This window comes from Ixodes scapularis, unplaced genomic scaffold (assembly GCF_016920785.2).
Source record: "Ixodes scapularis isolate PalLabHiFi unplaced genomic scaffold, ASM1692078v2 PGA_scaffold0__279_contigs__length_252992795, whole genome shotgun sequence".
Taxonomy (NCBI): Eukaryota; Metazoa; Arthropoda; class Arachnida; order Ixodida; family Ixodidae; genus Ixodes; species Ixodes scapularis.
In genome coordinates, this window is record NW_024609835.1 from 105,890,099 (window position 1) to 105,912,998 (window position 22,900).

Genomic DNA, 22,900 nt, shown 5'->3' on the forward strand with positions numbered 1-22,900 from the left:
AAATAACCACCCTAATATGCGATTTTTTTTTTTTACAATTTGAAGTATGCATATTGTAAAATACCGGGCAAGCGCCCACTCAAGATTTGGAGATAATCGAGAAAAAATGGGGGATGGGCGCTTGTCCGGTCATCAATTTTACTTTTAAATGTACTGTGCATACTTTTTCAGATCTTACAAATTTGGGAATGGACGCTTGGTGCGGTATGGGTGGATGCGCGGTATTCTATGGTATGATATAAAACCAGTACCAGCAGGTAGGAACAAGACAACCAAATGTCCTTCATGCTGTTACCTTACATTCCAATTTGCACTAAGAGAAGTGAATATGGCATCAATACAGCCCCTTAATGGTGTGAACTAGTGCAGGTTGTTTATTTGGAAGGGCTGCTTAGCTCCCCTTACCATACATTAAACAATATTGAATTTTAAGTCGACCAAAACTGCTTGTCTTGTCATCTGCAGGATGAGTGTAGTAACAAACAAATTGCATTAAAAAATGAAGTTAGTTACCACAACTGGATGTGAATTGATATAGTCTATTTTCTATACCTTCTTCAATTAACTTTCCATATACAAGTTGAAAATTGAGGAATAAATTATGAATCCCTACACGCCATAAAAAAGGTTATTGCATTTTCTTTTTTTTTTTTTCCTGAGAAGCAAATGCTTTGAGAAAAAGAGATCACAACCGCATGCTACCCAAAGCAGCTTGGAACTAAGTAAGGCCTTTCTAAGTAGAGGATCCAGGTTGCATTTTCCAGTATAAGCTGGGGGAACCTTAATTTCATTACTCTTTGCTAGCAAACTTTGCCTTTAAGTGGAACTATGTAAAACCATACACCACTCCACATATTATAAATAAGCTCACCTGATTTCTACTTGCACTATGCAAGCATTTCAGATACAAACCCCAATAAAGTAGAACATCTGTTACCTCACAAAACACACATTGTGCACCTCAAAAAGGAGTACCATTAGTTTGACCAAACATCCACCGACATCTACACACTCCTGTACAGAAAAGTTACACAAAACAAATGCATTACATGTTGGCATAGCACTGATACACATGAAAACAGCGTCCTAGTGTTTTCTGGAATGAGCTCCACTTAGACCGAAAGAAATATCACATATGACCTTGTATGGGGAGGCTGCCATTGTCGGCACTGCGAGAGTATTGCGGTGAGCTAAGAATAAGTAAACGTGCATGTAAAAGGTAGAACTCAAAAGAGGAGCACAAAAGGCAGGGGCAACTGACCTGTGGTTTTGCTTTTGATTTTCTACTGAAAGAAAATTTTAAAGGGCTTCTGTGCTTGCTTTCTCTAGGCGGTACTTGTTAAGGGGGTATAGCAGCAGCCAAGAGCCAATGTGATCTCTGTGGGAACTCGTGTTGCATAATTCTTAGTCACATTGCCTAGAAAAACTAGCTCCTCTTCCTGTCAAACAAACTGTGAAAGAATCGGCAGATTCATCCAAGAGCTGCAAGATTTACAAATGAAGCAAGAAATTTAGCTGATTTAGTCTCACTGGTAAAAAGAAGAAATAAACTAAATGATAAGACTGCTGCAAAAGTTCTGCACCTTAAACTTGCTACAGTCACATCTTGCTTATCTGGCACTCGGTAAACCCAACTTCTACTTAACTAAATTGTATCATGAAAGGACTGACATGCTCGGTGTTATAGTTGGGCATAATTAGTTGTAGAATTCATCATCTAACGGTTTTTACAAGCACAATATTGTTGGGATAAATGGGACATGGCTGTATAATACATTACCTTAAATTAAAATCAGATCCTCCGAAATCTGCGGGGGGACAATATTTCATGTACTATATATGCAAGGAATTTTGCACATTCTAGAACTGTGGCCTGAATTCTCTGAAGCTTGCAATGCCTCGCAAGGCGAGCAACCCACAAAGCCCAATATGAAAAAATTGCTCTCATAATTATTACACGCAGCGAGGCTTAAACATAGAAAGAAAAAAAAAAGACTGGAGCATTCGCCGCAATCACGAGCACAATTCCAGTATCTGTGGCACTAACAAACACAATCCCAGACATGGCCTCGAAGGGCAAAGGATGTTTAGGCATTACCTAATCCCAGTGACTTCTAGATAAATAGGATTGCCCATCTCAATCAAAGAACAGGGCACAAATTGTAAGGATTCTTTTTTGGTTCCAGTCAGTTGAGTCCTGATGCATACCAGCCTAACTAGATGAAAAAGGAGGCAGAAGTTCTACTTTTTAAGTTACAAGGGAAGCAAAAAGACAGGCTCCTTGTTAGCCCTAGACATCCATCTCCTCCATCCTGCAATGAATGGCAGTTTCCACCACCTCCAAGCTGGCATAGTCAAGCTCTTTGATGAGGCAGAGGACAGCCGAGAGTATGTTTGCATTCTGAAAGTGCACAGAGAGAGAGAACCCATGACATGAGAACCCATTCATGCTAAAAGCATTACACAGTGAAACTGTGATTACAGTGTTCACTTCACAATTGATCCAGAAGCTCACTGTTCTCCAATTTCGAAGCACCTAATTTCTGAAGCTCACTGTTTCCTTCCAACTTCTAGCCCAGAGCAGGGGTCTCCAAACCCCAGCCCGCAGAGGCCTTCGTATCCCCGCAATGATTCCAAGGATGACCGGCCCACAGACCGCTGCTATCAACCCGAAAACAAGCGCACAAAAGAAAACTGCTCCAAGACGCACATCAAACGTGCACACGAGGATATCGGGAAGAACGAGAGGGAACTGCGTCGTAACGCAAGTTCTCTCGCCATATTTTGCATCGTACATTGTCATCACCAGCACTACTATTCGCGGTTCCCCATTTCATATCAGGGGAACTATACGTTAGAATTTTTTTAACGTTTTCTCGTATGCCAAATTTCACATGCACTTTGATTTATGCATGGGGAGCTTTCTGGGTCACAATTATTTTGTAATGACATAATTAGCAATAAATTTATTTTAAAAGTAAAGCATATGTAGGGTTCGGAGTTTTCGGCTTAAACTGATAAAGGTATGTCTAATCTATTTTCTAAAATTCAGTTTTAACCGAAAAAGATTAATTTTTTGAGGCAGCGTCGAGTAGGTGGGGGAGGGGGGGACAGAGAGAGAGGGCTTTGCAAAGTTCGACATTGTGTGACGTCGTCGTGAGTGCTCTCTTCCAAGGTTCAACATGCAACAAAAGAGGTCTTGGATTGGCCTTCACGGGACATCTATGTCCTTTCTGTGATCGGGCTTAGTGTGTCAAGTTCCCGGTCCTAAAAAAAAAGTTTGGATGTGGGCTAGTATAAGGTTTTTCGCTTCATGCACTTCAGAGGACATAGACGAAAGCCGTTAATACCTTTCTTAACACCATCTCTTAAACTTCCCTCTGGTTAAGAACATAAATACACTGGATTTCTTCTTTTTTTTTTTCCATTCCGCTGATTTCTGTACAGCCATCACCTCGGACAGTCTTGTCGTCAGAATGGGATGGAAAAAAAAAGTGCGCTGAAGATTATGCTTGCGAATTCCGCAATTTTGAGGTGTGTCCTGACAGAAGTTTTAGCGAAACCATGTATGTATATGTGTCGTTATTCTTTGAGTGATCACATATATCACAGCTACAAGGATCATCTGATTCGGTGTCCGATGGTGTTACTTTCATATTCACCGGAAAAAAAAAAACAGTAAACTTTTTTGGGAATAAATATACACAAAAAAAAAAAACGAAAATTGAATTTTAAAGTAAACACCGAAAAAAATATGTTTCGAACCAATAAAAACCGAAAACACGGAACCCTAAGCATATGCAATCATTCATGTTACATTAAAAACAAAATTTACATTTTTATATTTGAATGCATTTTTAGATGCATTTATCCTCATTTATATACTTGCTTATTTTCCGGTCCTCGAGACTGCGGCAGATCCCCAATCCGGGCCCTGAGCCAAAATGTTTGGAGACCACTGGTTTAGAGGAAGGGTGTAATCTACACGGCCAATAGGCGACATGCCACTGTTTTCTTTGACCCTCATGATATTCAGGGTTTGAAAGACTGAGACCTGTCTAATCTTGGAAAATAAAATTTCACCAAACGGTGGAAATAAAATTTCACCAGTGTTCAAGCAGAAAATGTTTGTGTGCCTTATTGCACTGTAGGAAGCCTTTTCACTTCTGAGTGACTCTGGCTGACAAAAAAATTAGGAGGCAAGCTAGTACCCATTCTGAATCGCTTTTGGTCTAATTTTTAAAATCTTTTTACGAATTATTAACGTCCATTCTGTACCAATTCTGAATTGATTTTAGGACTAATTTTCTTAAATCCCCTTAAAGAAAATGTATTTAATTTGTTTTCTAAAAGGATTTAAGTTTAAATTAGACCTTGTTAGATTTTTTCGCAAAAATCGCAGAGTGCCGTGCTGCTGCAACTCTTCAGCTGCCACCGTAGTTATTTTTTGTTACAATCCTCGAATGATTCCTGAAGGACTTCCAGAAAGCTGTGACTAGAGCAACTACCCAAAACAGCATGAAATGCACAGCTGGTCTCACCCTGTTCTTTCCTCCCTTGGGCAGCAGCCTAGTTGGGGACGTCTTGTCCCCCTTGTGGGCCCTGTGCACCTCCGTGTACGTCGACCCCCTGGGACCAGCAGCCTCACCAGGAGACATGAGGGAGTCCGACTCCAGCGAGTGCGTGTGCAAGTACTCCACTGACGCGTACCTGCAATGGCGTCCCCATTAAGCGCAGGGAACAAATCATGCTGGTTGGCAAGTTAAAAGACAGTTTATGTAACCAGGGTAAATTCAAGTCGTGACATGTCCCGGCCACAACGCTGTAGTTGTCACTCGAGAGATTGTGATCAAGTTCCAACCTCTACACGACTCACAAAGTCGGCACTTTCGCCGAATTGTTTTACGCGTGACCAGTGAACTTTATGACGACGGAAACACCTCCAAAGTTTCCCAGAAAACTAACACACACTAAATCTAGCATTTGCCGTTACACGTGGCTATTGGTAGTCATGCTCCACGAACCAATTATGAGACGATACTCTTTCTGGATCAAGCGTGGAAACAAGAGCGTACCTTCGACCGTCGGCAAGCGGTGCGCTTCCTTGCCTCACAGCGGCATTCTCCTCCCCTTCGAAAAGTGCCACTGGATCGCAGGTAATCTCGGCACTCTTGCGTAACCTGCACAAGTGCAAATAACCAGATGCCAATGATCTTTCATCCTGTCAATCACCTGGAAAATCACTCTCTGCAGCATCCACTTGCAAACGAGCGGTGTCATAGCTGGGCGGGTGAGAGGGGAGGCACCTATGGATCTGAACGCTGATACCCTTGCCCATCAACTCACAAAAGTTAAAACATAAAAATTAAACAAAAATTATACAAGCTTGATCATGCTGACAGAGACCAGGGTACACAAAATGTGTCTCACACAAACCACACTCCGTCTGTCATTTGCACTAAATTTTTCATTATTTTTCTTACCTATCGTACTTTCCAGACTATAGTCCACGGACTATACGTGTTTAAAAGTAGGAATTTTACCTGGTGCGGACTACACCAGGTTTTATATTTTGTTTTTACATCTTTCACTGTGACAAGAATGGAAGGATTTTATGACTAACACAGTATATTAATAGTGATTTAAGTATGGGACAATCTTCTTTGTGAGCTAATACAGCATGCATCTGTCAAGGTGTGCTGTGTATAATTCTTACGTTCAGATTAAACACTAAGTGCGGACTATGCATAGGGTGTGGACTATCTAACCAAAAACTTTTATTTTTGACTCCAAATTCGCCCCTGCGGACTATACACCGGGTGTGGACTATACTCCGGAAAATGCGCTATCTTTTATTCATTTATTTATTTCATTATTCTCATTCAAAGCATGCTGCTCTTGCCAGCATGTTTAGTGCAAATAAAATAATTTTCTCTTCCAAAGCAGCTCAGCTGCGCAGCTCAGTGGCTACAGTATCCGACTGCCACCACACTGACTCAAGTTTGAGTACCGCTCGGCCGTCTTTCTTATGCCTATCTTGCATTGGCATTTGTAAGCGTTACACGTAACCTTAACGTCATGTAACGCTCACAGCCTGTTGGTCGTCCATGACGCTCGTTCCTGACGGTCATTCTTAACGCTCGTTCATGACCATTTTCTCGTTGAAACGACTCATAAATCTAATTTTGTGTTGATAAATTATACCCCATTCACACGACCAGCATGTAGGTGCCTTTAACATAAGTCCCTTTCCAATTGACGAATCGACCCGAGCTCTCGAGCTGCCAGCACATGCTACGCGTGGAGGATTGCAAACAGATTCGCCGCCGACCATATAGGTCCCTTAGCTAAATGTACCTTCACGATCGTGTGAATGGGGTGTCACTCTTCGTATGAAATTTTTATAGGTTACTATTTCTGGAGCTCTAGTAATTACTACAAGAAATAATTTTCAACTATTGATTATTTGCACCTGGTGCTCAGGCATCCCCGACAGAATTCTGGCATAACCTGCCCAGAGCACTCACGTCGTGATGTACATGAACCATGCGATTGTAATCAAATAGTTGAACGCTCTCTAGCTTTTGGCTTGTCCGCGCTTGCCACATCACCTGCTCCTTAGCTATTCTCATTCCTTTGCCTGTTAGCCTGTTTCTTGCTATTAATCTGCCAAAACAAAAGATTTTGAGGATGTGAGCAATGTCGTAGGCTTCCTCAACTAGAAACGTGGGAGGGGGAAGGGGAAGCTGATGGTCATGGCAGCCCAAGGACCGAGGAAGCCAAGTCTGTGAGTGCAAGCAAGAGACCGGCCAGGGTTGTGCCACGACGCCACTAGTGACACTGGCAGAGATGTGCATGGTTAGAGAACCTAGCTTTGCACGATTCCGCGAAAAGTTACCGAATTCACGTTTTTTTGCAGAAGCAAAAAAAAAAAAAAAAAATGTTAAAAACATTGTTTTTAAAAGCTATGAAGGAACGCTGCTTCTCCGTAGCTTCCAAAAGGTGGCGCTATTTGTCCCCACAACAAAAGCTTAAGTGAAAGGTGGCAATAGGTAACGGAAAAGTAGTATTTTCTTATTAGTTAATGGCAAAATGGTTTCTATTGCGTCATCATCCTTTACTGTTGAAGAAATTTAATTTTATATTTAAATATTCTAACTTATCAAAAAAAAAAAAGTTGGGGCTCCAATTTACGCTGTGAAGGTGATTGGACAGTGAACCTCTCGTATCACCTGCAACGACTGCCCACTGCACTCTAGATCCTTTTTATGGCAAACGCCACAAAGAACTTCCGGTTTATAAAAAGAATGAACAAAGGTCGCCTTAACACCACTGCTTGAAATGTCGATGGACGCCAAAAGAACGAAGGAATGCTTTAAAATGTTTCGAGAATTCTTGTAAACCAACCTGCTTCCTTGAAGATGTAATATTGTACAGCCGAAGGCCCTCGTTAAATCTCTAACTTTGTTGTCCGTGTAGCATTTATGCTTTCTAGCACTGGTCACATAAGCAAGCTCGACAGCCTTGAAAAGACGGAGCGACCGGGAAGCCGCTTGGGATGCAGGCGGCAGTTCATGTTTGTAAACAGCAAAACGGTCTATGCCGAATGATTGACGAAAGAAAAGTGAATGCACTGTACTAAATCTTTTTATATATGAAAGGCTAGTGATGTCACTCCCGACGTCGCAAGCTGCCGTCTTGCAGCTTACGATGCAACCATTGTTATCAGGAGTGCCTTATCATCAATTATCTGGTTCAGATGTCTGTTTTGTGTTTGTTCTTTACTGAAATGAATGCTGCGCTGTATGTTGTATGCATGATATGCACTTTTCGCTTCAATCCTGAAGGTTTTTTTTCGTGAGGACAACCACAGAAAGGAATTCCAGAAATCCGACCTGCGAGGTGGCGCAGCCACCCCCCGAATCAAAGGGCTCAGCTGTAGTTAACAATCCATCCAATGTTTGCCCAACAGAACGCAACAGAAAGTGCGCCATTTTTCGGTTTGCTTTGTTTTCCGAGTTGGAGATCGAGATGGCTCTCTCAGGATGACTCTCAAGACAGCCAAAGAACGAGCTTGAGAATACAAGTATGCCAGCTTTTACGAAGATAGAGGAGTCCTCATTTGCCGAGCTTGTGTGAGAGCAGTTGACTATCGGTGCAAATCAACTATTGACGAATACATAGAGAGCAGCCATTATTGTAAAAATGCTGAAACAAGAGACTTTTCCAAGCGAAAAAGTGGTGAAGAACCATCAGAAGACGGTGCTGGGGGTTCAGGAACGCCGAGAAAGCAAAGTCGACTGCAAACTCTGAAATCTACAATGACCACTGGCGAAGCGAGGCACGAGATTGCGCTCAAATTCTTGGATGTGTTGATATCTGCGATTATTCACCTAGAGAAGGTGGACAATCCGAAACTGAGAATGTTTCCACAGACACACTTTCAGAACGGCGGGTCAGTGCCTAGATCTGATGCGCTCTGCCGACGACTTCCAGAATTGAGAAGCACGAGACAGCTTTGAAGGCTATGTTTCAAAGTACCACGCTGTCAGTAATTACTGATGAAACCACCGATGATCGATCAAAATTGGTTGTGAATGTGTTGTTCGTCCAGTCAGTCAGAAGCGCGAGTGCTTCGCTACAACCTGTACTTGTGAAAATTAAATTCGTGGATGAAGTTAACTCGTCCGTGATAGGCTGCATTGTAACGAGAACACTGACGAGGTATGGAATTGAATTCGAGGACGTAACAGGCTTTGCAAGCGATAACGCTGCTTATATGGTGAAGCCCTTTAAGGAGTGCATAAAGCCACTTTGCGAGAGTGCTGTTCACATTACGTGTGTAGCCCATACAGTAAACATTGTAGGCGGTACATTCCAGGTATCTTTTCCTTTAGTGTTCAAATTTGTCGCCTGTATGAAGAAGTCCTTTAGTCTGTCAAGTAGAAAGAGAGCTTTCAACAAATCTCACCTGGAAAAGTCTGGGGCTCAGTGTGCCAAAACACCTTCAGCAACTGTCTAAAGTGGGTGGAATTCATGGATTGAAGCTGTTGAACAGCGTTCCGCTTACTTTGAGTACTATCCTTTTTTGCTAAGGCAAGTTCATGAAAAGTATGGAGAAGCAACGTGTGTTAATTCTCTTCTGGAACTTTTGAATGAACACTCAACTGAGCTTAAGGGGGGACACTACCCAAAAAAGTAAATTCTTGAACCACTTGTCTGATTTAAATTATATTTACAGGGCTTGTTTCTGTTGATGTTGAGAACATTTCTGCCAATTTTTGTCAACCTGGGTCAAGTACAAAAGAAATTGCAAACGTTCAAAGACAATAGTAGGCGTGTCTGCTTAGGAAAACTATCGTTTTGAAATTACTTACAAATGTGTTGTTTTCATGTGTTACATTGTATTAGGACAGTTCAGAGCAGATAACTATGGAGCTATATTTCTATGTTATACTATCTTTCATGACAAAAAAGTCACATAAACACAAATACAGTTTTTTAGATTTCCATCCTTTGTCCAAACTTTTAGTTCTTGAGCATGAAAAATGACAAAAATAAAAAATACAAGCTCATAGTTATCTTCCCCTTGAAATTTCACCCCAGAAAAACTCATAAAAATGAATCCAAGTTGCGTAATAACAAAACGATAGTTTTCCTAAAGTGAAATTTATGCCAAAAAGTGGAATAGAGAAAAATGCATTCAAAGTGCTCCAACCTCTACCTTTTTTTAGCATTGGTGGACCGAAAATAATTTATAAAAAATTAACTATGCAGTGTAAACTAATGAAACTTTCTGGGAATACACTCTATATATTGGTGGATGTAAATATGACATTTTTCAAAATCAACTTTTTTTTGCAGAAATTGTTTTTTCTGGGTAGTGTCCCCCCTTAAGTACAGCTTGCGATGCATTGCAGTATTTGGCAAAAAAGTTGCAAGCCTGCTGAGAGCAGCAGAGGGTCAGCGTGTAGCCTGTCATAAAGCATACAATGCTTTTTTTACACCCTGGGGATATTTGGAACCAGCTGCAGAGCAAGAATTCGAAACACAACTGAAGAAAGAAAACAATGCACACAACGAGGCCCATTGGATTGCAAACAAAATGAAGGCTGCAATGAGTAAAACGACTAGCTAGTATATTTAAAGAAATCTGAAACTTGGAAGTTCTTCAAAAGTATGAGGTGCTTGAATCCTTAGCAAGTCAAGGTGTCTCTCAGAGAAGAGATCAGAGTTTGCAGGTGTGCCTGGACTTGCGGAACAATCACTAGTCCTAGCTGCTGAATGGCAAGTGTACCTGAAGTCTGCTTGAGAACTCACCATTTCTTTCTAAACAAGACAACAAGATGCGTATCCGTTACCAAAGACAAACTGAACTAGTTGACGTGTATTCAGCATTGCGTGCCGTCAAAAAATGGTGTGAAAGATGTGGCGAATTTCTAGATCTTGCTGAAAGCCTGTTCAACACTGACAACAAGGGCTTTAAAAATGGTGGCATCCACTTCTGGAAGCGGGGCCCCTCGTGACAAGTGTGCAGAACAAATGCGGGAAAAATGAAAGCATATCTTCAGATTCTGACGACGAGGACATAAACCTTTAATCCGACAGTGACAGTGAGGCCACTGAGCTGCTTTACTTCAGCTCTGACGACTCAGATTCTGATGAGAACATTGTGTTGGCATGTCGGCATTGGACGAGAATCAACATGAAGAAGCCTACCCCTGTACCTCTGCAATTTTTTAATTGGATGTCATTAACATCCAATGTAGAAATTTAAAAATAAAAAATCAATATATTTGGATCGTTTTTTTTTTTTCAAAATTATTGCAGTAGACAAAGGGTTAACCGACTCTCTTATGTAACTCTCTTTCACAGTAGAATCTACCACCTTCTACCGTAGCAGACCCCCTTGTAACAACAGTTTACTTTCTTTCACGCTTGTACACACCCCTCGCATTCATGGCCCGGTTTTTTCTTTCGGAAAATGGGGCAAACGATTTCTGAAATGAATGACCCAAAAAGAATCTTCTCCACTGATCCCTCAGCCAGAAGACAAAAGCGCTGCAGCCCTAAATCAAGTGCTGCCTCAGCTTAGACATGATTTGAACTGAGATATGCATTCGTGTATTACCATGAATTAAGGCCTTCCTGCCTTTCTCTCCGAGTGTGTAATGTAGTTGACACAATATTAGGAATAGCTAACTATTTTGTTGCGAGGACACAGGAAGAAAAGATGTGGCCAGGGATTCTTCGGGACAAAACACTCTTGAGAACTGTTAGTCTACTCAGTTGAGCCACTTCTTTTCAACTCGGAGTGAGCTTCTTCCTTCACCCACACTCGTCTTATAAGTGGAGGCAGAGACTCGCTGACCGACCGATGTCAGTCACGGCGTACCTGCGTCCCGAGTGGTCCATCAGGGTCTGCACCCGTGCGTGGAAGGCGTGCTGCTCGGCGGGGGACATGCCCTGGCAGGAGGCGGGTCCGTCCGTGGGTGCGGCTGCCACGATCGGAGAACACGCCGCCTCCGTCTGCTTGGCCTCCCTGACTGGTGTGCTGCAGAGAGGCGACGGGAAGTGCTCAAGGAACCTTCGCAGATTGCTGGCTCTCATTCAATATTGTTCTTCAAATCTGCACGAGAAAAACTTTATTAAAAACTAGAAAGCAAATCAGGTGAAATTAAGGAGTAAGCTAACCTTCGATGCGCAATTAAAAAAACGGTGAAAAAATGCTAGTTTTAGGTTTTGTGACCTGCGAAACTTGTGATCACAGGCCACACCTTTGAATAAATCAAACAAGGCTGTCCTTCCCAGTGAGCAATGTTTGTTTACCTCCTGCCATGGCTAAGTAACACCATTTCTGTCGAGGTCACCGTTGAACAAGGCCTTGCAATTACTAGAAGTGGGCCATCTTTCAGTGTTTTTGGAAAACTAGCAAATCATGCCAAAAATAGAGGGCGGGCATCTTTCGGGGGTGGGGCACCTCTCGGGATGTGGTAGTGCTTACGGACAATATCGAGACAGTCACTCTCCGATTCGAGCAACCGAGCAATTGCTCGTTATTTCGCTGCAAGTAGTTCACCTCAATGAAGAGAAGCGAAGAAGTTATAAGCTGTTCTCCAAGACTGCAACGAAGCGGAAGATTGAGATAACTAAATGTTGAGGTCTCGCAAGAAATGCCGTACATCTCAACCTACTGCTTTCCATCTTCACAGTTCTTGTTCACCTCTGCCCTTCCCCCAAGAAAGTTGCCATGCCCCTAAAGATACGAAAGTGCCGTCCAAGTACCCTGCCGTGGGCGTGCCGTGCATGGCGGCCGGCCTGCCGTGCATGCTCGCCTCCTGCTGCGAGACCCCAAGGTCACGGGGCCGTGGGGTGGCGCTGGGGTTCTGGTAGTCGTCCGCTCCGTTCTGTTGTGCCGGAGCAGCGCCGGCACGAGCCGTGGGGTGGCTGGCGCGCGGTTTGACAGCATCTTCGTGCACTGCCTCTCCGCCGGGGGCAGGCAGGTTCAGGGCAGAGCCCTGCACTTGGGCACGTTCCACCTCGTGGCTCTGGACGGCTGCGCATGATCGGCCGGATCAGAGCAAGCGAAGGGAGGTTGGAGCAGGGGGACAGAGGCAAGGGCAGGGGGTTAAAGCAATTGAACCGCGGAATCGCGAGCAAAAAAGACTAAGACGTGCAAATGCACTTGGTCAAACATACAGCTGTGTCTCGTTCATACGCGCCCTGTCAATATGGATATCCCACTAGGTAGACAAAATTTAACAAACCTATCAGTCGCCATGCAATCCTGCCTCATTAATACAGGAACCTACAGTATGGACTATGAACAGCTAGTTTGGAAACAAACTGCTAAAATATGTGCATTTTTGTTGCATATTACGAATGGAAACTTTCTAAAAATAGTCCACAAATGAAAAAAAAGGAAATGAAAACAAGGTTAGCGAGGTTTTTAGCTTACAGAGTGCACTCAGCAGAGCTTCACTACTATCGGTTGGTGGTTTCCCTTCCTGAGAAAGAGCCAAGACCTAGGCACTGAACAATGGTTCAATTTTTCGGGGCTTTTTGGCAAAATGGCTCACTTATACTTCTCCCCATGTATGTGTATTAAGGCCACAAATGACAAACCTGAAGAACGTTCATAGTTTATGTGTACCCCTCGAGCATAAAATTAAAGGAAGGACACTTTCTTTTCCACATAGAAGGAGGCAAGACTAGAAAAAGGAGGTAAGAGGTAAGGCTTGTTGATTATATGTGATCGTGACCATGATTTGTTTTTATGGACCCATGATTGATTTTGCTGGGGAAGGGAGCTGTCCATATTAAACAGATATGACTGCATCGGCACAAATATATGGTAGAGTGCGAAGTGTATGCATGCAAATTCCAGCCTCAGTGGCAGTCTTGCAATGGGGAATAGGATGCCCTTTGTTCGTTAGGTGTGTAAACCCTCAAAACTTACTTTGTGTTGAAGGGACGGTGCAACAATATTTAATTGGAATGTTTCTCACTTTACACAAGCTTACTGGCACTATTGGGACCCAAGTAACTCGCACCCAACATCACTGACCAAGAAATTGTTTGTTGCGTAATGATTTCAAGGATAAAAGTGAGCATTTTCTTTCAATCCCTCCTTTGTAAAACTTGTTGGCATAGCTCGAAGATTGCAGTGTCGGCATAATCCCCCGAGTGGTGGCATTTGAGCGCGGCTCATAGATTGAACTGGAACATTGCGTGAGCATTCGATTTGGGCTTGTGATAATTAATTGCTCGAGAAGTATTTGGGAAGTGGCTCGTGTCCAGTCGCTGCAAAGACGACAAGAGCCGAAACCTAGCAATGTCTGGAACTCAGCGCGTGGTTATGCTAAACATTGGCGGCATATAATTGGATTCATATCACATGGCTGCTTGTTCTGGGTGCGAGTTGAAAAGATGAACGCTGCTCGTTTCTCCCAAGTTTCTTCTGAGACTACCATTTAATGGGGAGAAAAAAATAATGCGCGTTTCCAAGGTTGTAAATACGAGGGCTTCGTTCTAAGTGGCTTTTGCGTGAAGTACAAAAATTGTTGCACCGCCTCTTTAAGGAAGCCCACAAGAATTTTTTTTTCAGTTAGACCGATGTTTCATCTTTTGCCACCAAGTGATACCAACAAGCAAGGCAAACTGAAGCCATTGTATCTAAAAAGAGTAACACAATTCATTGTTACAAAAACCTTTCCTGCACTCTTAAAAAATCCGTCTCCCTCTTTCCAAAATACTCCTGTCCATTTCCTGACTGGCCAACCCACTCAGTACAGTATGTCGCCGCTGCCTACCTCTTTGTGCACTCTGCACCAAAGGCACCCTAGGTGGCAAGGCAATAAGTTGGCCTCGTTGGTACATAATTACAGAAAGGTAAAACAGTGCTAAAATAGATGAAGGACACGAAGAAGAGATGTACACACGCAACACACTGTCCACCGTAGGTAATGCTAAAATTAAACTAAAAGTAAAAAAATACTGCAGTGAGGACAAAAATATAACAAAAAATGAATAATCAAAACAATGGATAATCAAGGAAAAGGAGGAATGGCGCTCTTTTGACATATATCTGGGCTTCAGCACAGGAGTGTTGGCATATGCAGTTCCTTTTGTCCATGACTCGACAGACAGGCAGGGCTTAACCCTCCTATGTTGATAGCATTATTGACTGGATACCAATTCATTGAAGCACCAAAGTGCATGAAGAGGAAAAGGAATGAAAAGAGCTGAGAAAGCATTCAGCCCTATAAGCGTAATTAAGCTGCGGTTCCAGTGCCAAGCTTCAAGTGGATTACTAATGGAAAATTATTAGATTCTAACTTGGGAACAGGTGTACTACAGTGCTCCCCAAGCCTAGCACCACCGTACGAATACCCGAGTTTGGCAGAGGAAAGCTATCCTGGCAACAATCGTTTCAATTAACCGGTCATAAGGTGGGCCACACCCACCCCTGGACCAATGTAGAAGAAGGTAGATTAGACCACTCAAGTAGCCAACTGATCACCGAGCATGTTTTAGTCATCTGATACCCCAGTATCAAAGAAAAAGCTGCAAATAATCAAATAATTTCGTTAGTTGCATTGCGTTCCTATTCCACACTTTAGTGATTACGCGTGGCCAAGGGCACAGAAAAGCAGTCATTAGTTTCAACAGCATATGCAACACATGCATAATATTAGGAGTGGGCCCTTCCAGAAATCACATACCAAATTCAAATGCATCCCACTTATTTAAGAGCCACACAGCACGTGACTGTGACAACACAAGTCAGCTGGCAATCGGCAAGCAGCCCGAGCAGTCTGAATACCTGATCCACCCTAGCTCAGGGGTTAGGTATGTCCTTTCATGGGACAAGTAGCTGAAACAAACACTGCTAGGGTAGTGCCCCTTCATCAAAGACAAGTGGGCTCTGGCGGTTGGGGAGCACTGTACTCATTAAGAATTAACAGAGTATGGACAATCGAGGAAGGCCATCAAAGTTCTCTACCAGGATTGCCTCACAGCACCCCTGGGTGATTTCAGATAAGATCAACCAAAGGGTGGCTGGTCGACATTTTTAAATCAGCTGATGTTTTTATATGCCATTGTCTAGTGTCTGGTATAGATGAATCCACTCTTAGTTTTGACAGTTCTTATCTATTCATCAAACAATAAAGGAGGGTGATTTCTGATAAGATTGACCAAAGGGTGGCTGGTCAACATTTTTAAATCAACTAATGTTTTTATATGCCATTGTCTAGTGTCTGGTATAGACCAACACGCGGCCCTGACGTCACGCAGCTGCGGTGGCGCTGTCGACGGCACTGCGCGTGCGCAGACGCTTCACTCCTCCCGAGTTCGGTTTGTGCGCACGCGCAGTGCCCACACCTGGTGTGGGCAAACGCGGGCTTGTTTGTAAACAGAGTGTCGGTCTATAGTCAGATCCACTCTTAGTTTTGACCAGAAAAAAAATTTGGGGGCGGGAAAAATCAAAAGGCATGAAGAGGTGGACAGTTGCATTAATGCTCACTGATGGAGGGGGCACATTTGAAAGTAAATAACTAAAAGGATAAAGTTAGAAGAATTCTAATACTTTTTTTAAAAACAAACTCTGGATACACCTTGCTTGTAATATAAAGTAATAATATGTATTTAAATTTTATTTATTTTTTTACAAATTTTAAAGCATGCCTGCTTGAACAACAAATGGCAAAATTTGGAGGCCTGTATCATAAAATAATTTAATCATTATCATATAATTTGCATTTAGTATTCTACTGATATATGGCTAATATTTAAAAAAATAAATAAGGCATCTTAGTGATACAATAGTTGTGATATATTTAGGCAAACATGAAAAAAAAAATCAAACAACGAAAATTTCCGATGCAAATAAAAAAAAGCACCACCTTCGATTTTTAGGGGCCAACTTGAAATGGTTTGTCCCCAAAAATATGTAACTAACCTAAACTATTTTAGTATTCTATCTTTATTTTTGTGTGTGGAAGTAAAGTTGTTCCTTTTATTTTAAATATAAAATATAACGGAAAGTAAAACTTCACACTGCATCATCTTTTTTCGAATCACACGTCTCTAATATGATACCTCTTTGTACGCTGTATGTTAAATGCTGTATATAGTTTCTCCTCACTTTTAGTGTGTGACCGATTCCTCTAGTTGTCAGTGACCTCATCTGAATAAAAATATATAAAAGATGTGCATTAGTTGCATGAAACTGGAACTCAGAGTCACTTCTTGTATAGGGCATTTTAAGTGTAGGCTTTGAAAAAGGACCTATACTTTGGGGAGTTGTTTCTTCTTTCTCAATAAAACAATACAACATGTTTTTAATAGAAACGAATGCCAAATAGAGTACAACAGGGTACCTAAATTTTGAAAAAATTCTAAGGTTGTGTTTTGTTTTTCAATGTTTGCCTAAATATATCCCAAATATTGTATCACTCAGATACGCTATTTATTTTTTAAACAGCCATATATAAGTATAATATTATCTGCAAATTATATGATAATGGTCAAATTATTTCATGGGATACAGGCTTCCAAATTTTGCCCTTTGTCGTTTGAGCAGGCATGTATGTTTGGCAATTTTTAGAATAAATAAAATTGAAATAAATATCATTACTTTATATTACAAGCAAGCGGTACCCAAAGTTTGCGTCTAAAAAGTAATAAAATTCTCTTAATGATATCATAGTTATCCACTCTCAAACGGGGCCCCTCCATCAGTGCGCATTAATGCAACTGTCTACCTCTTCATGCCTTACGATTTTTCCTGCCCCCAAATATTTTTTTCCATCAAAACTAAGTTTGGATTCGTTTATACCAGACACTAGACAATAAGATATAAAAACATCAGTTCATCTAAAAATGTTGACCAGCCACCCTTTGGTCGATCTTATCTGAAATCACCCTCCTTTATTGTTTGATGAATAGAGAAGAAGTGTCTTCTCTGTCACAAAGGAGAAGAAAGGGCTCATAGCTAACGCATGAGAACAGTGTGGGTGAAAGACCTCACATTCCATGTCTGATAAATGGGTCCTTATTGTTTCGTCAAAACGCGCTTCGTGAAAACACGTTTTGTGGACAACTTTTCGTAAACAAATGTTTCATAGGACATGTTTTGTCGGCACTAATATTTTATCAACACTCGTTATGTAAAATGCACCCTGTCGGGAGATTTCATCGCGCTTGCATCACTGAGGCAAGTGTTAACCTATCTGGCTCACCCGTTCACTCCACTTAGCAGCGACAGTCTGCGGCGGCTCATTACAAAATGTTAACCCACCTGGCCCACCCGTCCAAGCCGCTTCATGGTGACAGCCTGAGGTGACCCATTACAAAAAAAAAAGCTAATCTGAGCTGCCAATGAAACATTGCGTGTCGATGAAACAATCTGTCGATAAAATGTCGTTTGATGAGCCGATTGCCACTTCTGACAAATGAGTAGAGGTCAGCTTACTTTGATTGTCGAGCTTTTGGAGGTTTGGAAGGTGCCTCAGCACAGTCATCCTGTAATGTTCGTTTTCAGCGCAGGGGTTGTCAGCGAGCCAGAGGTTTCTGAGCCTTGGCAAGTCCTTTAGGTGCAACACTTCGTTGAGGTCTCGGATGTTATTCTTCCGTATGTAGAGCTCCTGAAGGTTCTTGCAATATGCGAAGTCTGCTAAAGTATGTATATTGTTGACACTGGAAAGATAAAATCGTCGTATTTATACGGACAACTGTTGCGAAAACATGAATATGTCATCAACACCTGTGATAACCGACATACCTCAGAGAGAGCACTTCGACGTGCGACATCTTCCTCACTATGCTGACGTCTTCCAGTTCGCTCCCCCTGGAACGTGTGCATACTTTAATGTCGTCGTTTATCCCGAAAACAATGCCCCACCAGAAAAGAACAAACGCGGGATGAACTTACCAGCAATTGAGTTTTCGGACACTTTTCAAATCTTGGGCGCGGGTGCGCGACAGGACACAATTTTCAGTGAGGATACTCATGGCGAACTCTTTGACAGCACTAAAATCCAACGGCACCGGTCTTCAGTCCACGATATGTTGTCCAAGCAACGTTCATCGCCCGCCTCGCCGAATCCGAGCCACAGACCTCGCCCAACTTCAGAGTTCCGTAGACGACGCTGATTACCGTGCCCGGGCCGCTGTAGCCCATGGAAACGCTACACAAGGTAACGGTGCGGCACCGAAGCCCACAACATGATTTACTTGTACCGGCGGCCTTGAATATACCATGTTAGGTATTGAACGCGGGTCGTGCGTTGCCCGCGTTGAAGCCATCGTTCCCGGCCCAGCCACGGCTGCACTTTGCTAGAGGAATTGATTGGGACTCTGGAACTGTCCTACGGACGAGACACATTTGTAAGACGGACGCAGGATTAGGACTGTCGTGTTTACTTCCTGCCCGCTCGCAGCTCCTTGTCAACCCTCACGCAAAGATAACACGACCACCGCGGCACACGTAAACACACGATTTCGCCATCTCGCCACTCGTACACGCCCACTAAATGCCACCGACATGTAAGGCGGAGCACGCCCGCAATTGGGACTTCCTCCGCTCGTAGCAAGTAGTTCGGCAAATTGCGCATTTGAATAGTTGAGTATGTCGAAATTCCAGTGTACTAACCCATGGAATGGGAAGGACAAACTTTTAATTGTATATAAAATACGTAAAAAAAGTTAAAAGAAATATTGACCGTCACGAGGTGATAGAAATGTAGAATGGCAGTTCCTTGCGAACGCGCAGGAACACGTGCAGCGATGCCAAGGTGTGATGTAATGAATATCGCAATGGAGTCAGTGGAGCGAAGCCAACGAGCGAAGCGCACGGTCTGTGTATGTGCCGAGCCGGTCGTGGTTTGTGCACACTTTGTACTCGTCGGAGTGCATTGATCCAGTTCTGGTCGATCTGGTTTTATTTCGTCGTCCTTCTGTTTCTTTTTTTTAAGAGGACCACCAAGAACGGGCGGTATTGAGGACACCAAGCTGATGGAGTGTTGGCTGATTGGGGCTTGGCGAGCCACGATTAAAAACACCCGAAACTGTGTTTGCTTGCCACGGAAAATAGTTGAGCACGTTGGTTTGTTCAGCTGGTTTTTGCTGAATGCGTTTGCTTGGGGGACGATACAAACACATAAAACGTCTGTGTGCTTCAGTTGTCCTGGGGGGTACTTTGCGTGCTGGAAAAGAACGGTTTGAGCGAATCGACGTTTGAGCGAATAACGGGGGCGCGCGTTAACCCATCCGCCGCGCTGCGCTTTACGCCGCTTCGCGGCGACAGTCTGCGGCGGCTCATTACAAAAATGTGAACCCATTTGGCCCACCCGAAAACGCCGCTTCGCGGCGTCCGACTATTAGCTAAAGTGTCATTCGGTGAAACGTGGGCGTTCGCTAAAACGTCATTCGATCAAGTGAGTGCCTCCCGAAAAGAACGGGCATTCGCGAGACACCCTGCATTAATGCGTGCGAAATATATACTTTTTTTTATTCTCGACTTGCAACAATGGCAAGTTTTTTGTTGTTTTTTTTCGGTTATTATAGCAGGACGCGAGAAAGGACTTGTACCTGCAGGCCTCCACAGTCTAGACCTTTCCTGTCAAAATGCCCTGGATATCAAATGTCACCAGAAATGTCAGTCTATGGACTTGCCAAGAAGAGGCCGCCAGCCAGGGACTACAAAAAAGGTCTTTTGGATTTTGTTGTCTCTGACCACCTGTAGAGCCAATTCCTCATTTGAAATGTTTGATGCTTAGAAAATAAATCGAGTTACGATGTATTCTCCAAATGAGCATACTATCTAAGCATGTGTCGTGCCTCAGATTTCTACTAGAATTTAGAATACGATTTTTAGAGGTGCGGTGGTAGTCATTCCACTGTTAAAAGCTGCTGTTGAATGGCAACTGCTGTATATGGACCTTTAGTCCGCTGTGCGCTGCAGGTACTGCAAAGCATGTCCTCTTGTCATTTGCAAACTTTATACCAGTCACCAGATAGCTTCTAGTCTCCAGTCAAGCTCGTCGGCGCAATACCCTTTGCCTCAAATAGGACTCTCCAAGCTGTTACCATCAGAGTGATCTGCTCGTCTGTACCTTTCCTTAAAACGGACAAAAAAAGAAAAAATACTGCTCGAAAGGGATCACAGAGTTTCTATTCCAGACACTGCCATTATTTTGGGACCGCAAGCAGCATGCCCTCCATGCAGTACAGTTTTTTGATCAAGAGGAAAATGGACCTCGTGAAGCAATGGATTCACTACTCAGTTTTAGCGGTATTGAGAATGAGAACAATAGCTGGAGGAGTGGTGCAGCCCACGGCAAATACTATTAATTTACTGACCAAACTTACAAAATCGAAACTGCTGTAGCATTCCTAGATTTTGTCGATCGATAATCGCCAAACTCTCGTTACAATAATCTGACGAATCCTTGGGTTGCAAAAAAAAGACATGGGAAATAAAAAATAATGTGTGCAAGCTAGACCCGCATGGCAAATATAAAACGACAATTGAACAGGATTATTACCTAAACTCCAAGACAACATATTTGTAGAGTAAGATGTATTTTCCCCTTCAGTCAATAGCACTTTTTTATTCTACAAAAGTAAGAAGCACAAGGCAAACAATAAGCATGAAGAAAAGTCCATCACGACTGTCGAGCACCCATGCTGTGTACAGGGATCCCATAGACGACGGGAGCAGCCCCTATGAGGTACTGCAGCTTGCAGGCTTTTCTGGCCACTTGCACAGCCTTGGTGATGTCGGGAACGTGCGTCTTTGTCACCAGCGTGGGAATCCAAGACGTCAGAAGTCCCTCCGTGAACCGATCAATGTCCCTGTCGGTCACGTCCCACAAGTTGGCAACGACGCAAGGACTGGGGATCAAATGTGGGGGAAGAAAATACAGCAAAGGTTTGTCAGTGAGGAAACAGTGACTGGTGGAAGCAAGCTAATCATACATCTTGCACACACTGCTCAATGTATTCAAAGCTGGTTCACACAATTGCGTTTGACCAACTGTCTTACGACAAGATGACGCACCGGTCTGTCGGGTACCCCCGGTGACAGCGAGCAAGTGGCCCCTGAACGCTTCTGGTCCTAAACAAGACTGAAGCTTTTTGCAATATTCGTACAATCAAATCGATGCACTCCCTATGAAGTTGTCACAATTATTTCAGGCCCATGATAATGGAACGACACATAAACAATGAGGAAGTATGCATATGCAGACAAGAAGTGAGCCAGGGCTACTTTACAGATGGTGCCAATCTGTTATCTCGTCGTAATGCAATAATTAGTTACAAAAAGGTGAGTAGGTAAGAGAGAGAAAGATCATACAAAATACAAAAAAGGACATTTAAAACAAAAATGTTAGAAGTGTCATTTCTTAAACGAGTCCATCTTCACTTTCTAGAGTTTTTTGTGAAGGTGTTTTCTTGAGAAAGTTCAGTCAAATGCAGGTGTGTGAACAAGCCTTACTTTTTAAAGCCTGAGTAGAGATTACCTTGTTAGAGACAGCACACTGCTTTAAAATATTAGTTGTCTTGGAAGAAAGCCAAACTGAAAACTTTTCTTTATTGGGAATTCAGTGGCCAAATTCTCTTCCTGCAAGTTGGTTGAAGGTATCTCTGACCATAGTGCAGTGCTTCTATGGCTTTCAAATTAAATTTTGAAACGTGATGGAATTTTTTTTTGTAATGCTCAACTTTGCTCACGTTGATGACAATTAAATTTTAGATATGCTTGATTTAAAGTACAACAAATTTTTGGAACCCTCATGTCAGTCCTGCTTTGAAGTAAACAAATTGTGGCTTAGGTTAAAGAACACTGTGAATCATTGTATTAAAAATATGTATCCATTCGAACTCGGAAACAAAGCCATGACAATCCATGCATAACATGTGAATCTATTAATTTAAAATGGCTATTACGGCACTTGAAATTGAAGTGTAAAAAAGATGCAAGTTCGTCTCTTAAAGATAAAGTCCCAGACCTTGCCTGAAAATTAAAAGAACAAATAAACAAAGATAAATTTAAGTTCTATAATATTTCCCTTGCCAACTCTATGACAAGCTCACCTAGAAAGTTTCGGAGGCACATCTTACCCAGCAACCACAAACTCAAATGCTTTTACAAATAATGACACTCTTGAAACTGACTCCCCAAAAATAGCCAATCATTTCAATGCTCAATTCAGATTGGTGTTCATGTGTGATGATGGAATTATTACTCCTTTTACAAAGCTCGATTATTTGCCATCACTTGAAAATATTCACTTAAGCAAAAATGGGATTTTTAGCTTGCTCTGAAACCTGGATCCACGGATGTCTTGTGGTCCAGACAACTTAGCGAATGCGCTTCTAAAACATTATGCAA

General features: G+C 42.6%; 2 protein-coding genes across 3 annotated transcripts in view; both read right to left on the reverse strand.

Annotated features, from left to right (window-relative positions):
• Nucleotides 1-181: 181 nt before the first annotated feature.
• LOC115329399 lies at nucleotides 182-19,078 on the reverse strand. Its single transcript, XM_029990987.4, has 8 exons — nucleotides 18,437-19,078; nucleotides 18,287-18,352; nucleotides 17,978-18,201; nucleotides 12,286-12,556; nucleotides 11,396-11,554; nucleotides 5,076-5,180; nucleotides 4,542-4,710; nucleotides 182-2,401 (listed from the first exon to the last, which is right to left on the reverse strand). The coding sequence occupies exons 1-8, from the start codon at nucleotides 18,514-18,516 to the stop codon at nucleotides 2,291-2,293; spliced, it is 1,185 nt and encodes a 394-aa protein (XP_029846847.2). The 5' UTR covers nucleotides 18,517-19,078; the 3' UTR covers nucleotides 182-2,290.
• A 2,015-nt stretch (nucleotides 19,079-21,093) lies between these two features.
• LOC8027103 (separin) overlaps nucleotides 21,094-22,900 on the reverse strand; it is a 79,315-nt gene continuing 77,508 nt past the window's right edge. For both annotated transcript variants that reach the window (XM_029990995.3, XM_029991003.2), the window contains exon 25: nucleotides 21,094-21,399. In XM_029990995.3, coding sequence (XP_029846855.2) covers nucleotides 21,171-21,399 — 229 coding nt within the window. In that variant the 3' untranslated portion in view covers nucleotides 21,094-21,170. The remainder of the gene's footprint in view (nucleotides 21,400-22,900) is intronic.

Excerpts from the sequence above, each read along its gene's own strand:
- LOC115329399 (XM_029990987.4), bottom strand. The coding sequence starts at position 18,516 with ATGAGTATCCTCACTGAAAATTGTGTCCTGTCGCGCACCCGCGCCCAA. Across the intron at positions 18,353-18,436 it reads GTCCGAAAACTCAATTGCTG|GGGGAGCGAACTGGAAGACG; the intron begins GTAAGTTCATCC and ends CACACGTTCCAG. Across the intron at positions 5,181-11,395 it reads ATGGACCACTCGGGACGCAG|GTTACGCAAGAGTGCCGAGA; the intron begins GTACGCCGTGAC and ends GCACTTGTGCAG.